At 38.5% G+C, this 14,564-nt stretch overlaps 1 protein-coding gene across 3 annotated transcripts in view; it reads right to left on the bottom strand.

The window, feature by feature from the left end:
• Positions 1-14,564, bottom strand: part of ANKRD28 (ankyrin repeat domain 28) — a 220,584-nt gene that overhangs the window by 145,141 nt on the left and 60,879 nt on the right. For 2 of the 3 annotated variants that reach the window (XM_067561969.1, XM_067561968.1), the window contains exon 2: positions 11,330-11,413. In XM_067561969.1, coding sequence (XP_067418070.1) covers positions 11,330-11,343 — 14 coding nt within the window. In that variant the 5' untranslated portion in view covers positions 11,344-11,413. Of the gene's footprint in view, positions 1-11,329; positions 11,414-12,617; positions 12,885-14,564 lie in introns of those variants that run through there. The other variant, XM_067561967.1, reaches the window with a different exon arrangement.

The following is a 14,564-nucleotide window of genomic DNA, read 5'->3' as shown; positions in this document are numbered from 1 at the left end:
TTTCACCAGAGTTAGCAACATAGTACGCCCCAGCATAGACAGGCTGTTATGTGCAAATACCATTTTAAGTACCGTATTTATTAAAACTGCTCTGACCAATTTAATCCATTTAAGATTATTTACCCGATAGTGTGTTCCACAGAGAAAAAAACAGTTACTCCTTTACTCAAGTGGGAGTGGTTTTATTATCCAGAGTTCAAACCCTACTGGCAACCCATGTATGAGGCCCTTACGGTTGCACATGAAATAATTTGTTTTTTCAGTGTAAGTAAAACCAGTTTAATTCACACTGTGAGAAAACATCTTTAGAAACAGGTTTTTATAGTTAAAAACTGTCAAAAGATGTCAAAGGTACAATGTACAATGAAATACCAGTGTCTCACATTTTAGTCATTTGTCATACATGTTAATTGTTTGTATTACATGCAGGTAGGTTTGAACATTGATATATACATATCAGTATAGGAATATCACTCTTGCAAAGATTAGGAGCTTCGCAGAAGGGGAGATATTTTGGATTTAGTAGCTACCTAAATAAGTAAATGGCATATTAAGACTGAAGACCTGTTCTGGAGATTAGAGGTTTATCCTCTGGGCTGAGACCAAGTGTAAAAGGTTCAGCACTCCTAAGAGAGCAAGTGTAATCAGGATTTTAATGGTAACTCTGCATGGAACCATAACTGTAGCAGCATTTGCTACCATGAACACCAATTATATTTGTGCATAAAGAGAATATGAAAAATTCTACTGAATTCAGTGACAATTTGCATAGTTCAAATTGCACAGAAATAGTTTTAAATGAAATATTAAATTTAAATGAGCTGTGAACTTCATGTGACATCAACAGAGGATTTGATTAAAATTAAGTGACATGTAGGTTTATATTCATTTAATAGTGACACACAGGCCTCTAATTCCAATAGGATATGGTGTGACTTTCTTTTAAAGGCATGTCATATAAAAGTAGAGGAAATTATGCAGAAAAAAGCAGCATTAAAATCAAGCTATTGGTCCAACTTAACTAACAAATGCCAGGAAACCCAAAAATAACTGTTCTAATAAAAAAGTGTTGATGTTGAGGTTCTATGTTTATTTATTGTCCATTAATAAAAGGCATATCAAATACATGCCATTTCAGCTCAGAACAATTTTCTTACTGACAACCCTATAAATTCAGCATAGTATTAAGGAAAAAAGGGGAAAAAAATCAGCTGTGCTCTTTCTGCCTTGTATGTTAGCACAAACACCATAACCTTGGAATCAGAACATACAGCGATGAGCAATTTTGCTGTTGATGCAGGAAGCAGACTGTTACAGTGGTTTTCAAACTTTCAAAAGAAAGCAACTTCTTTTAATTTGGGGAGTGGGGTGGTGCAAGTTAAGCTTCCAAACACTGCATTAGATATATTTTGGTAAAACCTATTGATACAAAATTGAAGTCAATGCATTCTCCAAACCTCTACTGAAAAGCTTTATAAACCTTTTTGCGAGTCACAGACCAGTTTGAGAAGTTATAGTTACTCTTTCCCTGCTATGTCACAACACAACTGCAGTGCTGACTGTAATACAAAGTTTGTTAGTCTAAGCTAATATTATGACAAGATAAGAAAGCCAATGTTAATTCATAACAGCCTTTTTCCGGAACATAACTAAAATTTGCTATCTTGTCATTATCTCACTGTTATACACTGCAGTTTATGATATGAAAGACCAGCTGTAACAACATGAGAATTCTTCTAGTATGGCACCTTGGCACAAGAGGATAAACTAAGAAAGTGGCAGCCTTACAATAGAGTATTTACTTTGTTGTCAAAAAGGCATTTGGTACTATCTTTGGACATTCCTCTTATATGTAATAGGTTTTACAAATGTCAGGGAATCTATTTTGTTTATTTCATACCCTATAACCAAATTTCCCGTGTATTTATCTTAAATAAACTGTCTAGTAACATGAACGCCAGACATTACATTTTGATAGTTTAAAAAGTATTCACTCAATTTTTTGAAGTGGGGTGAGAGGGCCTGTCTGACTGGAAAAAAAAAAACCCACACACAACTTAGGGATTGTCTTCTAGTATGCGTGTCAAACGCACAGTGGGGCCCAACCTGGTTGTGATCTTTAGGCACTTAATATTGATACTGTTGTAATATCAACCACCACTTAGTTTGAAGAGGGCAAACACTATTCCACATAGATCTCACTTTGCTTCAACAAAATAAATAGGTGACACAAAACTACAAAAACATTGTCAGATTATTAGAATATGAACTATTTTACATAAGCATCCATAATGATCTTAAAAGATACATGACTCTGGATGATCAGAGAAAAAATGTCCACAAGACACTACATCAAAAATGTTCATGCAACATCCTTCTTGACTTCATGTCCAATGACTCCATACGTGATCAAAAGTTAATTTGATGAACTCAGTCAGACAAACCCACAGAAAAATAAACTGATAAATAATCCACACCACCCCCCACAAAAGAATACAATCCTCCAACTATAAGAATAACAACTGCACAATAACTGTTGTCCACAGAAGCAGCAAGAGGCATTGTGGAGAATGAATAAGGAATTTCCCAGACCTGTGCTGAAGTTTCTGGATAGTGATGTGGAGAAACATACACATTATTTTGCCACATTGTTTCCCTATATAATTCTCCATAGTTAAATAGTCTAATGCAACTGTTATCTTTATTATAAAATCATGCAAACTCCCATTTTCTCCACCTTTCCCTTCCTGGTGCCAGTGCCAATTATGGCACACAATTAAAATGGAAATTCCAGGTTTAGATTGTGAGAGAATGCTTGGGACACTAAAAACATCCTAGCCATCTCAAATAGCCTATGTCAGCCAGGTAAAAATAAAAAACATAAAACAAGAACTAGACTATTCACCAAACAGGCTTCCTCAGTTCCCTCAGAAAAGAAAGGAGGATGTGTGTGCTTGTCAGCAACTGGAAAATAGGCTGTGGCAAAGGCTGCACGTGAACATACTGTTAAGAAAACTACTTCGCACATCCCCAACCAAGCTAGGGCCAGCACTAAAAGAGGAGGCATTGAGGGTGATAAATCTGTCTACATTAGAAAGCTGGGAAGCTGCTCTGGGGAGAGGAGTACATCTGCTGAAGCCTAGGTTTCTAAAAAAAAAAAAAAAACGAGAGGCCTGTAGCACTTCAAAGACTAACAAATTTAATTTCTGCAGGCATAAGCTTTCATGGGCTGCAACCCCCTTCGTCAGATGCAAGAAATAGAAATCAGATAGGGGGTGTATATATACACACCCCAGGGTAAGGAACAACAATGGAGAGGGTAGGTGTTAGCAAAGTCCACTCAGTTAGAGTAGATGAGGCCTATTCACAACCACTGATTAGAAGGTGAGAATGTGTGAACAATGACAATTACTTCTTGTACTGAGATAACCATTCCAAATCCCTATTCAGACCCAGTCTGATTGTGTCAAGTTTGCATAGGAGTTCCAGCTCTGCAGTTTCTCAGGCCTGGTCTATACTGGTGGCTTAATTCGAATTAAAGTCCCTTAATTCGAATTAATTACTCCCGCGTCTACACTTGTGCATTGTTAATTCGAATTAAGGAGCCTTTAAAAATGAATTAATAAAACCACCTCTGCAAGTGGATTAGCGCCTGAAGCGCATCCGTTAATTTGCATTAGTGTGAGTGTGGACACAATGGGACTTAATTTGAATTAATTGGCCTCCAGACTGTAATCCATGATGCCCCATTTCAGTACCCTCCCCCAGCGCAGCCCCAGGAAGATTTAAATCTTCATTTCCTGCAGTGAATAGGTTTAAAATCCAAGCTGCGATCACACACCCCTTCTCTCCCCCCCCCCCCACAAACACACAAGCCCTTTGCAGTTTGTCTCTTTAAGGGTTTGAAAGATTTCACCACCCCCTTCCCGCATGGTGAATGCGTTTTAAATGCCCAGCAAGCCCTTTGCAGTTTATCCCTTTAAGATTTGTCCCTTTGAAAGTTTAGCCCTTTAAAGTTTGTCCCTTTGAAAGATTTCACTACCCACCCCCTTCCCCGCATGGTGAATGCGTTTTAAATGCCAGCCCTGAGAGGAAATTCTTTGCTACATTGGCCACTGAAACAATCATGGAAATTGATACTTTCTTAAGAGTTTATTCACAGTGCTACATGTGGATACATTATATCATGCTTTCCATCAGTGATATGGAAACATTTGTATCACTGTATTAATATACTAACTGACTCTGTTGTTATTTATCTTACATTCTACAGACACCTGTAGAATCAAAATCAAAGGCAAATAATATATAGGGGATAGTAGGGGAAGCATAAAAGGCAAACAGCATACAGGTGGGGGGGGGTTCGTTTGGTGAAGGGAAAAATCAAAGGCAAGCAATATACAGGAGGTGGTGGGGGGAGCATAAAAGGCAAAAAGCATACAGTTCTGAAGTAATCCAAGATAAGCTGCAATGTATTTGTCACGGTCAAAATGAGAGCATAGTTCAGCTGGCTCCATGTGCCTGCAGCAATGGCGATCAGGGGAGTAAAAAAAAACAGCATGAAAATCCTTTTCCTGTTTGTTTGGGGGTGGGGGAAGAGGGTGGGGGAAGCAGCGCTGCATCCTGGGATGACGACACTCGTCACAACAACCTCTATGGTTAGTTACACAGTGGGATAGCTTCCCACATTGCACTGCTTTCTAATTCGAATTAAGGCTGGCCAGTGTGGACGCAAGAAACCAGCACAAACACTGTAGTGTGGACAGTCTGCAGCGCTTTCTATAAATCGCTTTCTGTAATTCGAATTAAGCTAATTCGAATTAGTGCTGCAGTGCAGACATAGCCTCACTGAAGTCTGTTTTTGAAGTTTTTTTGTAGAAGTATGGCAACTTTCAAGTCAGCTACAGAGCGTCCTGGGAGATTGAAGTGCTCTCTGACTGGCTTATGCATGTTACCATTTTTTATGTCTGCTTTGTGTCCATTTATTCTTTTGCATAGTGAGTCCGGTTTGGCCAATGTACATGGCAGAGGGGCATTGCTGGCACATGATGGCATACATTACATTAGTAGATGTGCAGGTAAATGAGTTCCTTATGGTGTGGCTGATGTGGACCTGTGATGGTGTCACTAGAGTCAATGTGTGGGCAGAGTTGGCAACGGGGTTTGTTACAGAGACAGGTTCCTGGATTAGTGTTCTTGTTGGTTGGGGGGCTGTCTGTAAGCAAGGAAAGGTCTGCCTCCCACGGCTTGAGCAAGTGAGGGATCATCTGCTAGGATAGGTTGTAAATCCTTAATGATGTGTTGGAGAGATTTTAGGTGATGGCCAGTAGTGTACTGTTTTCTTTGTTAGGTCTGTCCTGTAGTTGGTGAACCGTCTGGCAAAACAGGTCTGGGTGCTTACACAGCTAATCTCTCATAAACATCCTATTCAATTGTTACCCTGTCTTCTTTCCCACTCCCTTGTTTGTCTCAGACACTTACTATGGATTGTCTTTTAAACTGTAAATTCTTTGAGGCAGGGACTGTCATTCTCTATATGTCTATAGCACAATGGACTTCCAGCCTGATTTAGGCTTCTAGTTACTACTGTAATATATAAAATGTTAACTAATAATAAAAAGAAGAATGTAGCAGCTGTCATGTCGGCTAACTCACTAGGAATTAAACTGGGTACCTTTAGATCTGTAAATGCATGAGTCTCTACATTGGAGCCAGAGAGCCAGGCTCTCAAGCTGAAAGCCATATCATTTTGCACACACAGAAATGACTGAACAAGGGGTAAGATGGTGGAGAATTAGCCCCCCCTCAGTTGTTGTGCCATGTTCCAATTGCCCCTGATTTCCAGTCAAGTTTACACATGGTGCCCACGGTGGTATTTGTTCCTTAGTGTCAGGGAGAGGCGAAGTACATAAAGTTCCAGTAATTTGCTTCAAAACTTAGAAATAGGTGCTGGTGCCCCGAGGGCCCTATAGTCTGAAAACAATCAGCTTCACCCTGTTGAAGCAGTTGCCACCACATTCGGGGAGGAAAAAAAGTCTTTTGAAGGATGTGGAGGGTTCTAACCAAAGTGTACATGAACTATATTTAATAAATAAAGTAATCCGTATAAGCCTCATACAAAGCACAAAAGGATCTACATCAACTTCCTCCTAGACAAATCTAAATAAAATATTGTAAAATTAAGTAGGCAGTCATTAAACATGACTTCTGTTCTTGATAGCAGCATGAGAAAAGCTAGAAATAATTAAACAAGTGGTTCTTCAAATCACTGCTGACCCTCCCCAATACTGAATTTGTTTGCTGCCCCAAATGTTTTTCACATGTAATTTCCAATGTAATTTCACATTTGCACGACAAAAGACACAGTTCAGTGTAGTTTTTAAAAATCTACTTATGGTGATTTGCATTATTCAGTTTGAATAGCCATTTTAAAAAATCCCATGTTACTGTTCATACTTTTATATTTCTTATTTGATTATGAAATTTTCAGCAATTCTTATAAAGCTGTCAAATAAGGATCAATTTGTTACGAAGTTTTAGGGAAGTTGCAGTGTTAATTTCCTGAGCCAAGCATATTGTCAGGGCTTAACAAAAAAAACAAATAATATACCTTGCTGAGTCCTGCTTTCTGGTCTCAGTGAGGAGGACAGGAATACTAACGTTGTACAAAGAATAGCCTTGGACTTAGCCCAGATTTTAAATGTATTTAGGCATCTAAAAATGCAGCTAGGTGCCTAGTGGGATTTTCAAAAGCCTCTAAACCCCTAACTCTCATGTAGGCACCTACGCGCCTTTTAAAAGTCAGGCCTGAGTATCATATCATAAACATTGCCGATGTGATCTTATTTTTCTGTGACAGAAATGCCAGTGGCATACCGAGGGGGGGCCATGCCCCTGGGCACCGGCCTGGGGAGGGGCCCTCAGAGGAGGAGCTGCCCTACCCTGTTGCAGACAGCCAGAGCATCCTCCCAGCTCTTCCTCCGCCCCTGCACTGGGCGCAAGAAGGGAGCCACAGGGACCAGAGGCCATCACGGCCCCCACTGCCACCGGGCAGCCCCCACCACCCCAACAGCAGTCCTATAGTAGGTGACTTCTGGGTACCTATCTGGCTCTGTCAATTTGTTTCTTCACTTCTCCAGGTGGGTATTGTAGTTTTAAGAATGTTTTATGGAGATCCTGTAGGTGTTTGTCTCTGTCTGAGGGATTGGAGCAAATCCGGTTGTATTTTAGGGCTTGGCTGTAGACAATGGATTGTGTAATGTGTCCAGGATGGGAGCTGGAGGCATGAAGATATGTATCGTGGTCAGTTGGTTTTTGGTATAGGGTGGTATTAATGTGACCATCCTTTATTTGTATTGTAGTGTCCAGGAAGTGGATTTCTTGTGTTGACTTGACTCTAGTGACACCATCACAGGTCCTAACGACATCAGCCACACCATAAGGAGCTCATCCACCTGCATGTCTACTAATGTAATATATGCCATCATTTGCCAGCAATGCCCCTCCGCCATGTATGTTGGCCAAACTGGACTGTCATTACGCAAAAGAATAAATGGACACAAAAATGGTAATATCCATAAATCAGTTGGACAGCACTTCCATCTCCCAAGACACTCTGTAGCTGACTTGAAAGTTGCCATGCTTCTACAAAAAAACTTCAAAAACAGACTTCAAAGAGAAACTGCTGAGCTGGAACTCTTATGCAAACTTAACACAATCAAACTGGATCTGAATAGGGACTTGGAATGGTTATCTCAGTACAAGAAGTAATTGTCATTGTTCACACATTCACACCTTCTAATCAGTGGTTGTGAATAGGCCTCATCTACTCTAACTGAATGGACTTTGTTTACACCTACCCTCCCCATTGTTGTTTCTTACCCTTGGATGTATATACCGCCTATCTGATTTCTATTTCTTGCATCTGACGAAGTGGGTTGCAGCCCATGAAAGCTTATGCCTGCAGAAATTAAATTTGTCAGTCTTTAAAGTAGTACAGGACTCTCGTTTTTGCTAGACTAACACGACTACCCCTCTGGAACTAGGTTTCTAAGCACATCTTTGCATATGAATAAGCTGATATGCCTAAAAAACATTTCCTTTCAAGATTGATTTTTAATGCTTTAATGCTCAGAATCAAAGGATTTAAACACAAGTTATGAATACTTTGTTTTTGACTGCTTTTTCCAACATAACTGTTTATCCGTCAAAAGTATCTTTCTTCAAATAAGTTATTTAACTATTATATGACCCCCATGTAATTGGATTGTGCATCTGTTTATCCATGTTTATGAACTGATTCCAATTGACTGACAAGAGGTCATGCTGGAGAGACATTGCACATATGCCGAAAACTAAAATAGAAGCTTTTTTCCCTCCAAGTAAAATAAATAGAAAATAATTTAATTTAAAAAAATTAACTTATGATAAAACATTGTTTACAAGAACAAAATTTATAAAAGTTTTATTTATGTACTAAAATGCATGAGTAAAGTGACTAAACTATTAAACTATTTATTTTTAACATAAAGAATGTGCAAGATGTGGCCAAAGTGCATATTTTACTCCTGAAGGAATTCTGCACCAAAAAATTTAAAATTCTGCACCAAAAAAAAAAAAAATTCTCCAAAATTCTGCATATTTTATTTGTCAATAAATAAATGTGGAATCTCCAGCATGGCAGTGGGGAGCACAGGCCACTGGCAGCATGGATGTGGGAGACCACTCTGCAGCCCTCCTTACTCCCCACAAGACACGGACTTGCCAGTGAAGCTGCATCAAACCCTGACACAGTGCAAGGGCCAGCCTGCTCCAGAAATACTTCAGAGCACTCCCCCTCCGTGCCAAATGCACCAAGATAATGAGCAAGAGGGACAGAGTCTCATACGCATGGCCATCCCCCTGATACAGGTATGGGGCAAGCAGGCTCAGCCCAACAAAATACAAGTGTGGAGGGACTTCGTGGGGGGGGAAATCCAGGTACAGAGTGAGAAGGTTCTATATAGGACAATCTGGGTGTGGGAGGCTCAGTGGGGATCCAAGTGCGAAGGCAGGGGTGGGAGAGAATCTGGATGCACAGGGGCTTCTTGGAAGGTTCCAAGTGTAGGGAGGATGGGTCTAGGCAGGGGGTCCAGGTGCTGAGAGCTCAGTGGGGATTTAGAGGGGGGTTGTTTGGGTGCAAAGGGGCTCTGGATGCTGGGTGAGGCTTGGTGGTGTGGGGGATTGGATGTGGGGGGGTCTGGGAATGGGGGTCCAGATGCACAGGGGTTTAGTGGACAGAGAAGCAGCCCCCTGAACAGTGACCCCTCCCTCTGTGGCTGAGTAACAATGGAGGTAGGAAGCAAGGGGGTAGGGGGAAGAGTGTGTGCAGCCTGGGAGGTTTCTGGAAGTAGGACTACCCTGGCCACTCCTTGCAAGGGAAGAGGAAGTCCCATCCTCCCTTGCCCCCAGCCCAGCAGGGACTAGCAACTGAGCCCAGCATAGGGTAAGAAGCACTGGCAGGGGTGTCCCCAGCTTCCCCCCTCCCCCTCCACACACAAATACCTTCCCACCCACTGCTCCAGGTGCCCAAAATGACTTGCACACGCTGCTGGGAAGGGGCACATGACCACTCTTGCAGCTTCCCTTTGCTTCCCTGTCAGAAGTCATTTTTCTGTGGGAAAGCAAAGAAATCTGTGGAGGACACGAATTTTGCATGCACGCAGTAGCACAGAATTCCTGCAAGAGTAACCATATTAAAAGGCAACTCCCAATAGAAAAATCTTAAAACCACTTTTTTTAGATTTAGTAAATATATTAACTTATTTGATATCATATGATCCAAGCTTCTTTATAAAACATATGAACTACTACAGTATCCACAAAAAAGCATCTTAAAACTATCAGGTGCAACTTCTACAAAAACGAGCATCACAGAAGAGTTTGAAAAGATATCAGAGAGCTGCAACAGAAAGGTTTACAAAGGTGTACCAGTGCACAAAAAGAACAAAAACAAAAGAAAAAGAAAAGTGGATAAACAAACTTATTTATCTCACCCAATGTCATAATTGTATTTGCAACTTCATATTGGGAAATTACTAAATCTCATCAAAATTAACCTTGTAAAACAAAACTTCCAACCCAACAACAAGCCACACAGTATTTTATTCATACAGGATACAATCTAAGGTCCCTGAAGTTAATGGAGACACTCCCACCTTCTTCCATGGGAATTGGATTAGCCCCATAATCTCCTGTAAAATGCTACTAAATATGTATATATCCTCAATTTTGTAATTATAAACATTAATTTTGGGGTATTTAACTGGATAGCATCCACTTATGTTAGAGCTAGTTGTCAGCATTATCTCTTTAAGACAATAAATCTTGTGATTAATTTGGGAAGTTACAAATGGGAGGAAAGAAATTGCTACATGAAGTTCTTACATGTGCAAATTGTAAGTGGTTTTAAAAGCAAAGTGACATTAGCACTTTACTGTGGCTTATCTTCTAATGGGACATTATCAAGTTAAAAACTATGTTACATGAAATTCCTTACTAATGTCTAACACCTTAAATTAATAGTTGAAGATCTTTCACCAATTATGTGGTTTTAATTATTTGTATTTCACTCAAATAATGAAACTGGACAAGTCAACTTCATTTCAATATAATAAAAAAATCTGTTTGGGTTTTCAGGATTACATAACAAAAGAGAGGGCTTCCAGTTTTAAGTGAATTCATAAACATACTTGTTCTTAGGATTTGTACTTTAAAACTTTCCCAAGCCCATGTTCTCAGCCTAAATAAAGTTGTCAATTGTCTACTGTACATATGTTGACTCTTGTGCATCCTTCGACTAAAAATGAATAGATTCCACAAAACATCAGACCTAAAATATTCTTATTTCCAGTCAATGCTTTAATCTAAGCAAACTTTCTGATTATTTTTGTACAGTGAAACTGGAAATTTGAAGCCTAAAAGTTCATATAGTAAGATTTAGAATTAATTTTTTCTTTAAATAAATTTAGTACAAAAATCCAGAAATAAAGTGAGTTTCACATTAAATACAATCATTTCCTTCTCAGCAGTAGGATCATTTTTACATTTAAACATTTAAAATCCTCATTCTGAAGTGCTTACCCAGGCAAAACTACTAACTTCAAGGTGAGATTTGCCGAAATAAGGAGATTAGAATCATGACTTACATGGTTACCTTTTATATGACAGAGAAAATATTCATAAATATCTTCAAATAAGCACAATTTTGAAGTGATAAGAATGTTAAAGAGTTGATGTTCCAAAATGAAATTGATTTATTCTCAAAGCTAAAGGACACGTTTCTTTTTACCTGAAAGTTAACATCTTCTTTCTTAAATATTAGTGCTCGAACTTCATCTGGGTCCCCATTAAATATAGCTTGAACCAGCGGTGGCTGAAACGAAAGAAAATAGTAGTATTTAAAAACAACATTCCATTCCGTGCATTACTACTATATGTATGTTTTTCTGATAACAAAGGTCAAATACAAAATCAAGACTAAGGAAAGTATTCCACGTATTGAAATGAAAAAACAAACTATTGTAATATTGCAAAATTTGCCCTTAAGGACGTCAATTAACCACCTCCCCCCCCACTCCGCAAAAGTATTTTACAAACTTGCACACAAACTAACGAACTACTGAATTAAAAAAAAAAAAAAAAAAAAGTTTTCTAGATTTTTCTAGGCTTTTAACTACTGGTTTAAAAAAAGACTTCTAAAGTAAATCCCTGCAGCAAAATAAGATCAGTTGGTCTAGGATACATTATGGGCTATTCAGAATATATGTAAAACTCATTTTACGTTAGTAAAATAATTAGAAATTCTCATGTGTTTGGATAAGGAAGCACAGTGTATTTAAACGATATAGTAATGAATGCACACGTACCCACATGCATTACTAAATATAACTGGATTTCCTAATCAGCATCACAAACTTCTGTGATATGATATCATGGTCTAAGTCAAACAGTAAATTACTTGACAAAGTAAAATAATTTTGTTTTCAAGAAAGCAAATTTCTTGAACACTTCTGGTAAGTAATAATAATAATGCAAGTGTTGCATTCAATCTATAATCTGACATTTAACTTTTTATTTTAGTGTGCAACAGATATTGCTTGAGATACCCTGGATACTACACCAATTCTCAAAATACACACAGCTTATCACAACATTATAAAGGTCACATCAGTTTCTAAAGTGGTACTGAACAGATACACCAATAAGTAGGAGAAAAAACATTTACTGCAAATGTCATTTTGTCAGGTTCTCCAGAAAGACTAACTACAAAATTAACTACAAGTACAAGTAAAACTACAACTACAAGTAAAATTAACTACAAAGTTGTGATTTGTAAACTCAGCTTAAAAAATACTGTTACTCACAAAAAAGGAAGCCCTTAAAAGTTTTAATTCCATCACTAAGTTTTAAATATCATGCTTCTTAATATAGGTGGTTTTGACTTCACAACTTATTCATTCAAGAGATAAAGTAACTCAGGTGCTACTGTGCTCAGTCATGTAAATCCTATGATAAGCATCAGTAGATCTTTGCAGCACTATTACAAAAGGGAAATATTTAATGAAGACATGTCTTACCAATACATTTCCAGAAGGTGAAGGACGCACAGATATGTTTTCCTGAGGTAATTTGGAAAAAAATGTAGGAGAATCATCTTCTACCTCCTCCAAAACAACAATACACACTCGACTCATTCGATCCGTTTGAAAAAACTATATTCAGAACAGCACTGTAGGAACCACAGCTGAGACAGCACAGAAAGTACTTCTATCTCCTGGGTATACACTCACAAACATAACTTAACACTATTGCTGGTGTTTTAAAATTTAAAAAGACTTCCTTTCTCCCCCACTATATTTCATTTAACTCCCTGAGATGTACACTGCTTTTTTTTCCCCCCCAAATATATACTTTTTAAAAAAAAATATTTCATCCAACGTCTGTACTACAACACTGAATTTGTGAAAAATTTACTAAAAATATTCTTAGCTCTAACTAGATTATAGTAGAAATTTTAATATCATAAATATCTATACGATGTCCTTTTACCAGAAAATCTGCCTTTGTTAATATTGCTACTTCTACAGAATTAATTTATCCATACAGTGAAATCATTGTTGCAGGTGACATGACACCATTCTGTATAGAATGAAACAAGGAACAATTGCTCTGATGGAGATGATCACAGCTATACCCAGTCTGACAAGGTCAGTCTCCAATTTACATTAGTAGGCTTTCTGATGACTGAAAATAAACCCCAATGTCCTAAATATTTCAGGTTCTTATTCTGCAATTTTGGAACTTCATTTGTCTTAATATCAGCAATACTTCACACAAAAATACATCTATTTTTCAGCAGTGATTCACAACATGATACTCAGAGGTTGACAATTCTTCCCCATGTAATAAAAATCTCCGCAATGTACAGCAGAGCTGCAGTACATTTACATGCGATGAGTCAGATCCTGAGGGACAATGGGACTCCTGGAATAATAATATTGCCCGTTTAATCCAGATTTCCCAAATGACAGAAACGTAGATAGTTTGACTCCATCAGTGATACAAGCAATGCAGAACATTCACTTTTCCTCCATCAGGCAGTTGCTTCGGCTGCTCAGGGAACCCACTTGGCAGAAATGCTGTTAAAGAAGAATGCTTCAGCAAAACAAGCAAGCTACCAAGGCACGAGGAGCTCGAATTACCGACTTATACGTTTCCTACAACAGCAGTTCATCACTCAAGTGTTTCTTTTGATCACCACATGAATACAGTTTCTGTTATAGTCTTCATTCACACTGCGGAGGGGGAAAAAAAAAATCAGACTCACAATCTTCGAGTCAACTTCTGCATGCGAACGCCTGTCTCTGTGCCAACCTGATTTTCTCGGGGGGTCAAATGCCGTGAGTTAATTTTCTGTCACTGATTTTTAGATTGTGTATTCGTTCAGTAGATAGTCTTGCAAAGTTCTGAAAACCTACTGCCTGAATTCGTCATTACAGAACATATTAATAGAGCACAGTTCATATCCACAGCAGAATTCAAACTGAGCAATAGCCTAAAGAGCACAGACTGCAGGATGAAATGCCTAGTAATGCTCACATGTTACAATTACCAGAAAGCTGAGCTACTGCTCTGGATGCAACTTCCTCTAGAAATAAATAAATAAATAGTGCCTTTTGGGCAGCTATCCCAGTTAGAATATTTGTGCCAGTTTTGTGACTAATTCAGCTCTCACGTAAAAATTCTATAATTGAAGAAAGAGTGAGTGTTTAACATTTTCCACTAAAAGCCACAAAGAAATCTGGTGTACTGGCTCTGCTGACTGACAATTTAAGCAAGTAAACAATTCCAACATTCTAACTGCTTTCACATGTTGTGCAGAATAACAGAGCAGTGCTCCTTTAACTCTCTGAAGACGAGAAGAGTATTTTAAACAGAAATCCCCTAAAAACTAAGATAAAAACTAGCTTTTAATGGTCAATTACTTTAAAGATAACTAACCACTACTTACCATAAACATTTGT

The sequence above is a fragment of the Emydura macquarii genome, unplaced genomic scaffold (genome assembly GCF_026122565.2).
Source record: "Emydura macquarii macquarii isolate MOO-44397 ecotype Brisbane River unplaced genomic scaffold, CSIRO-AGI_Emac_v2 contig_2422, whole genome shotgun sequence".
NCBI lineage: Eukaryota > Metazoa > Chordata > Testudines > Chelidae > Emydura > Emydura macquarii.
This window is presented reverse-complemented; position numbering and strand designations above follow the sequence as displayed.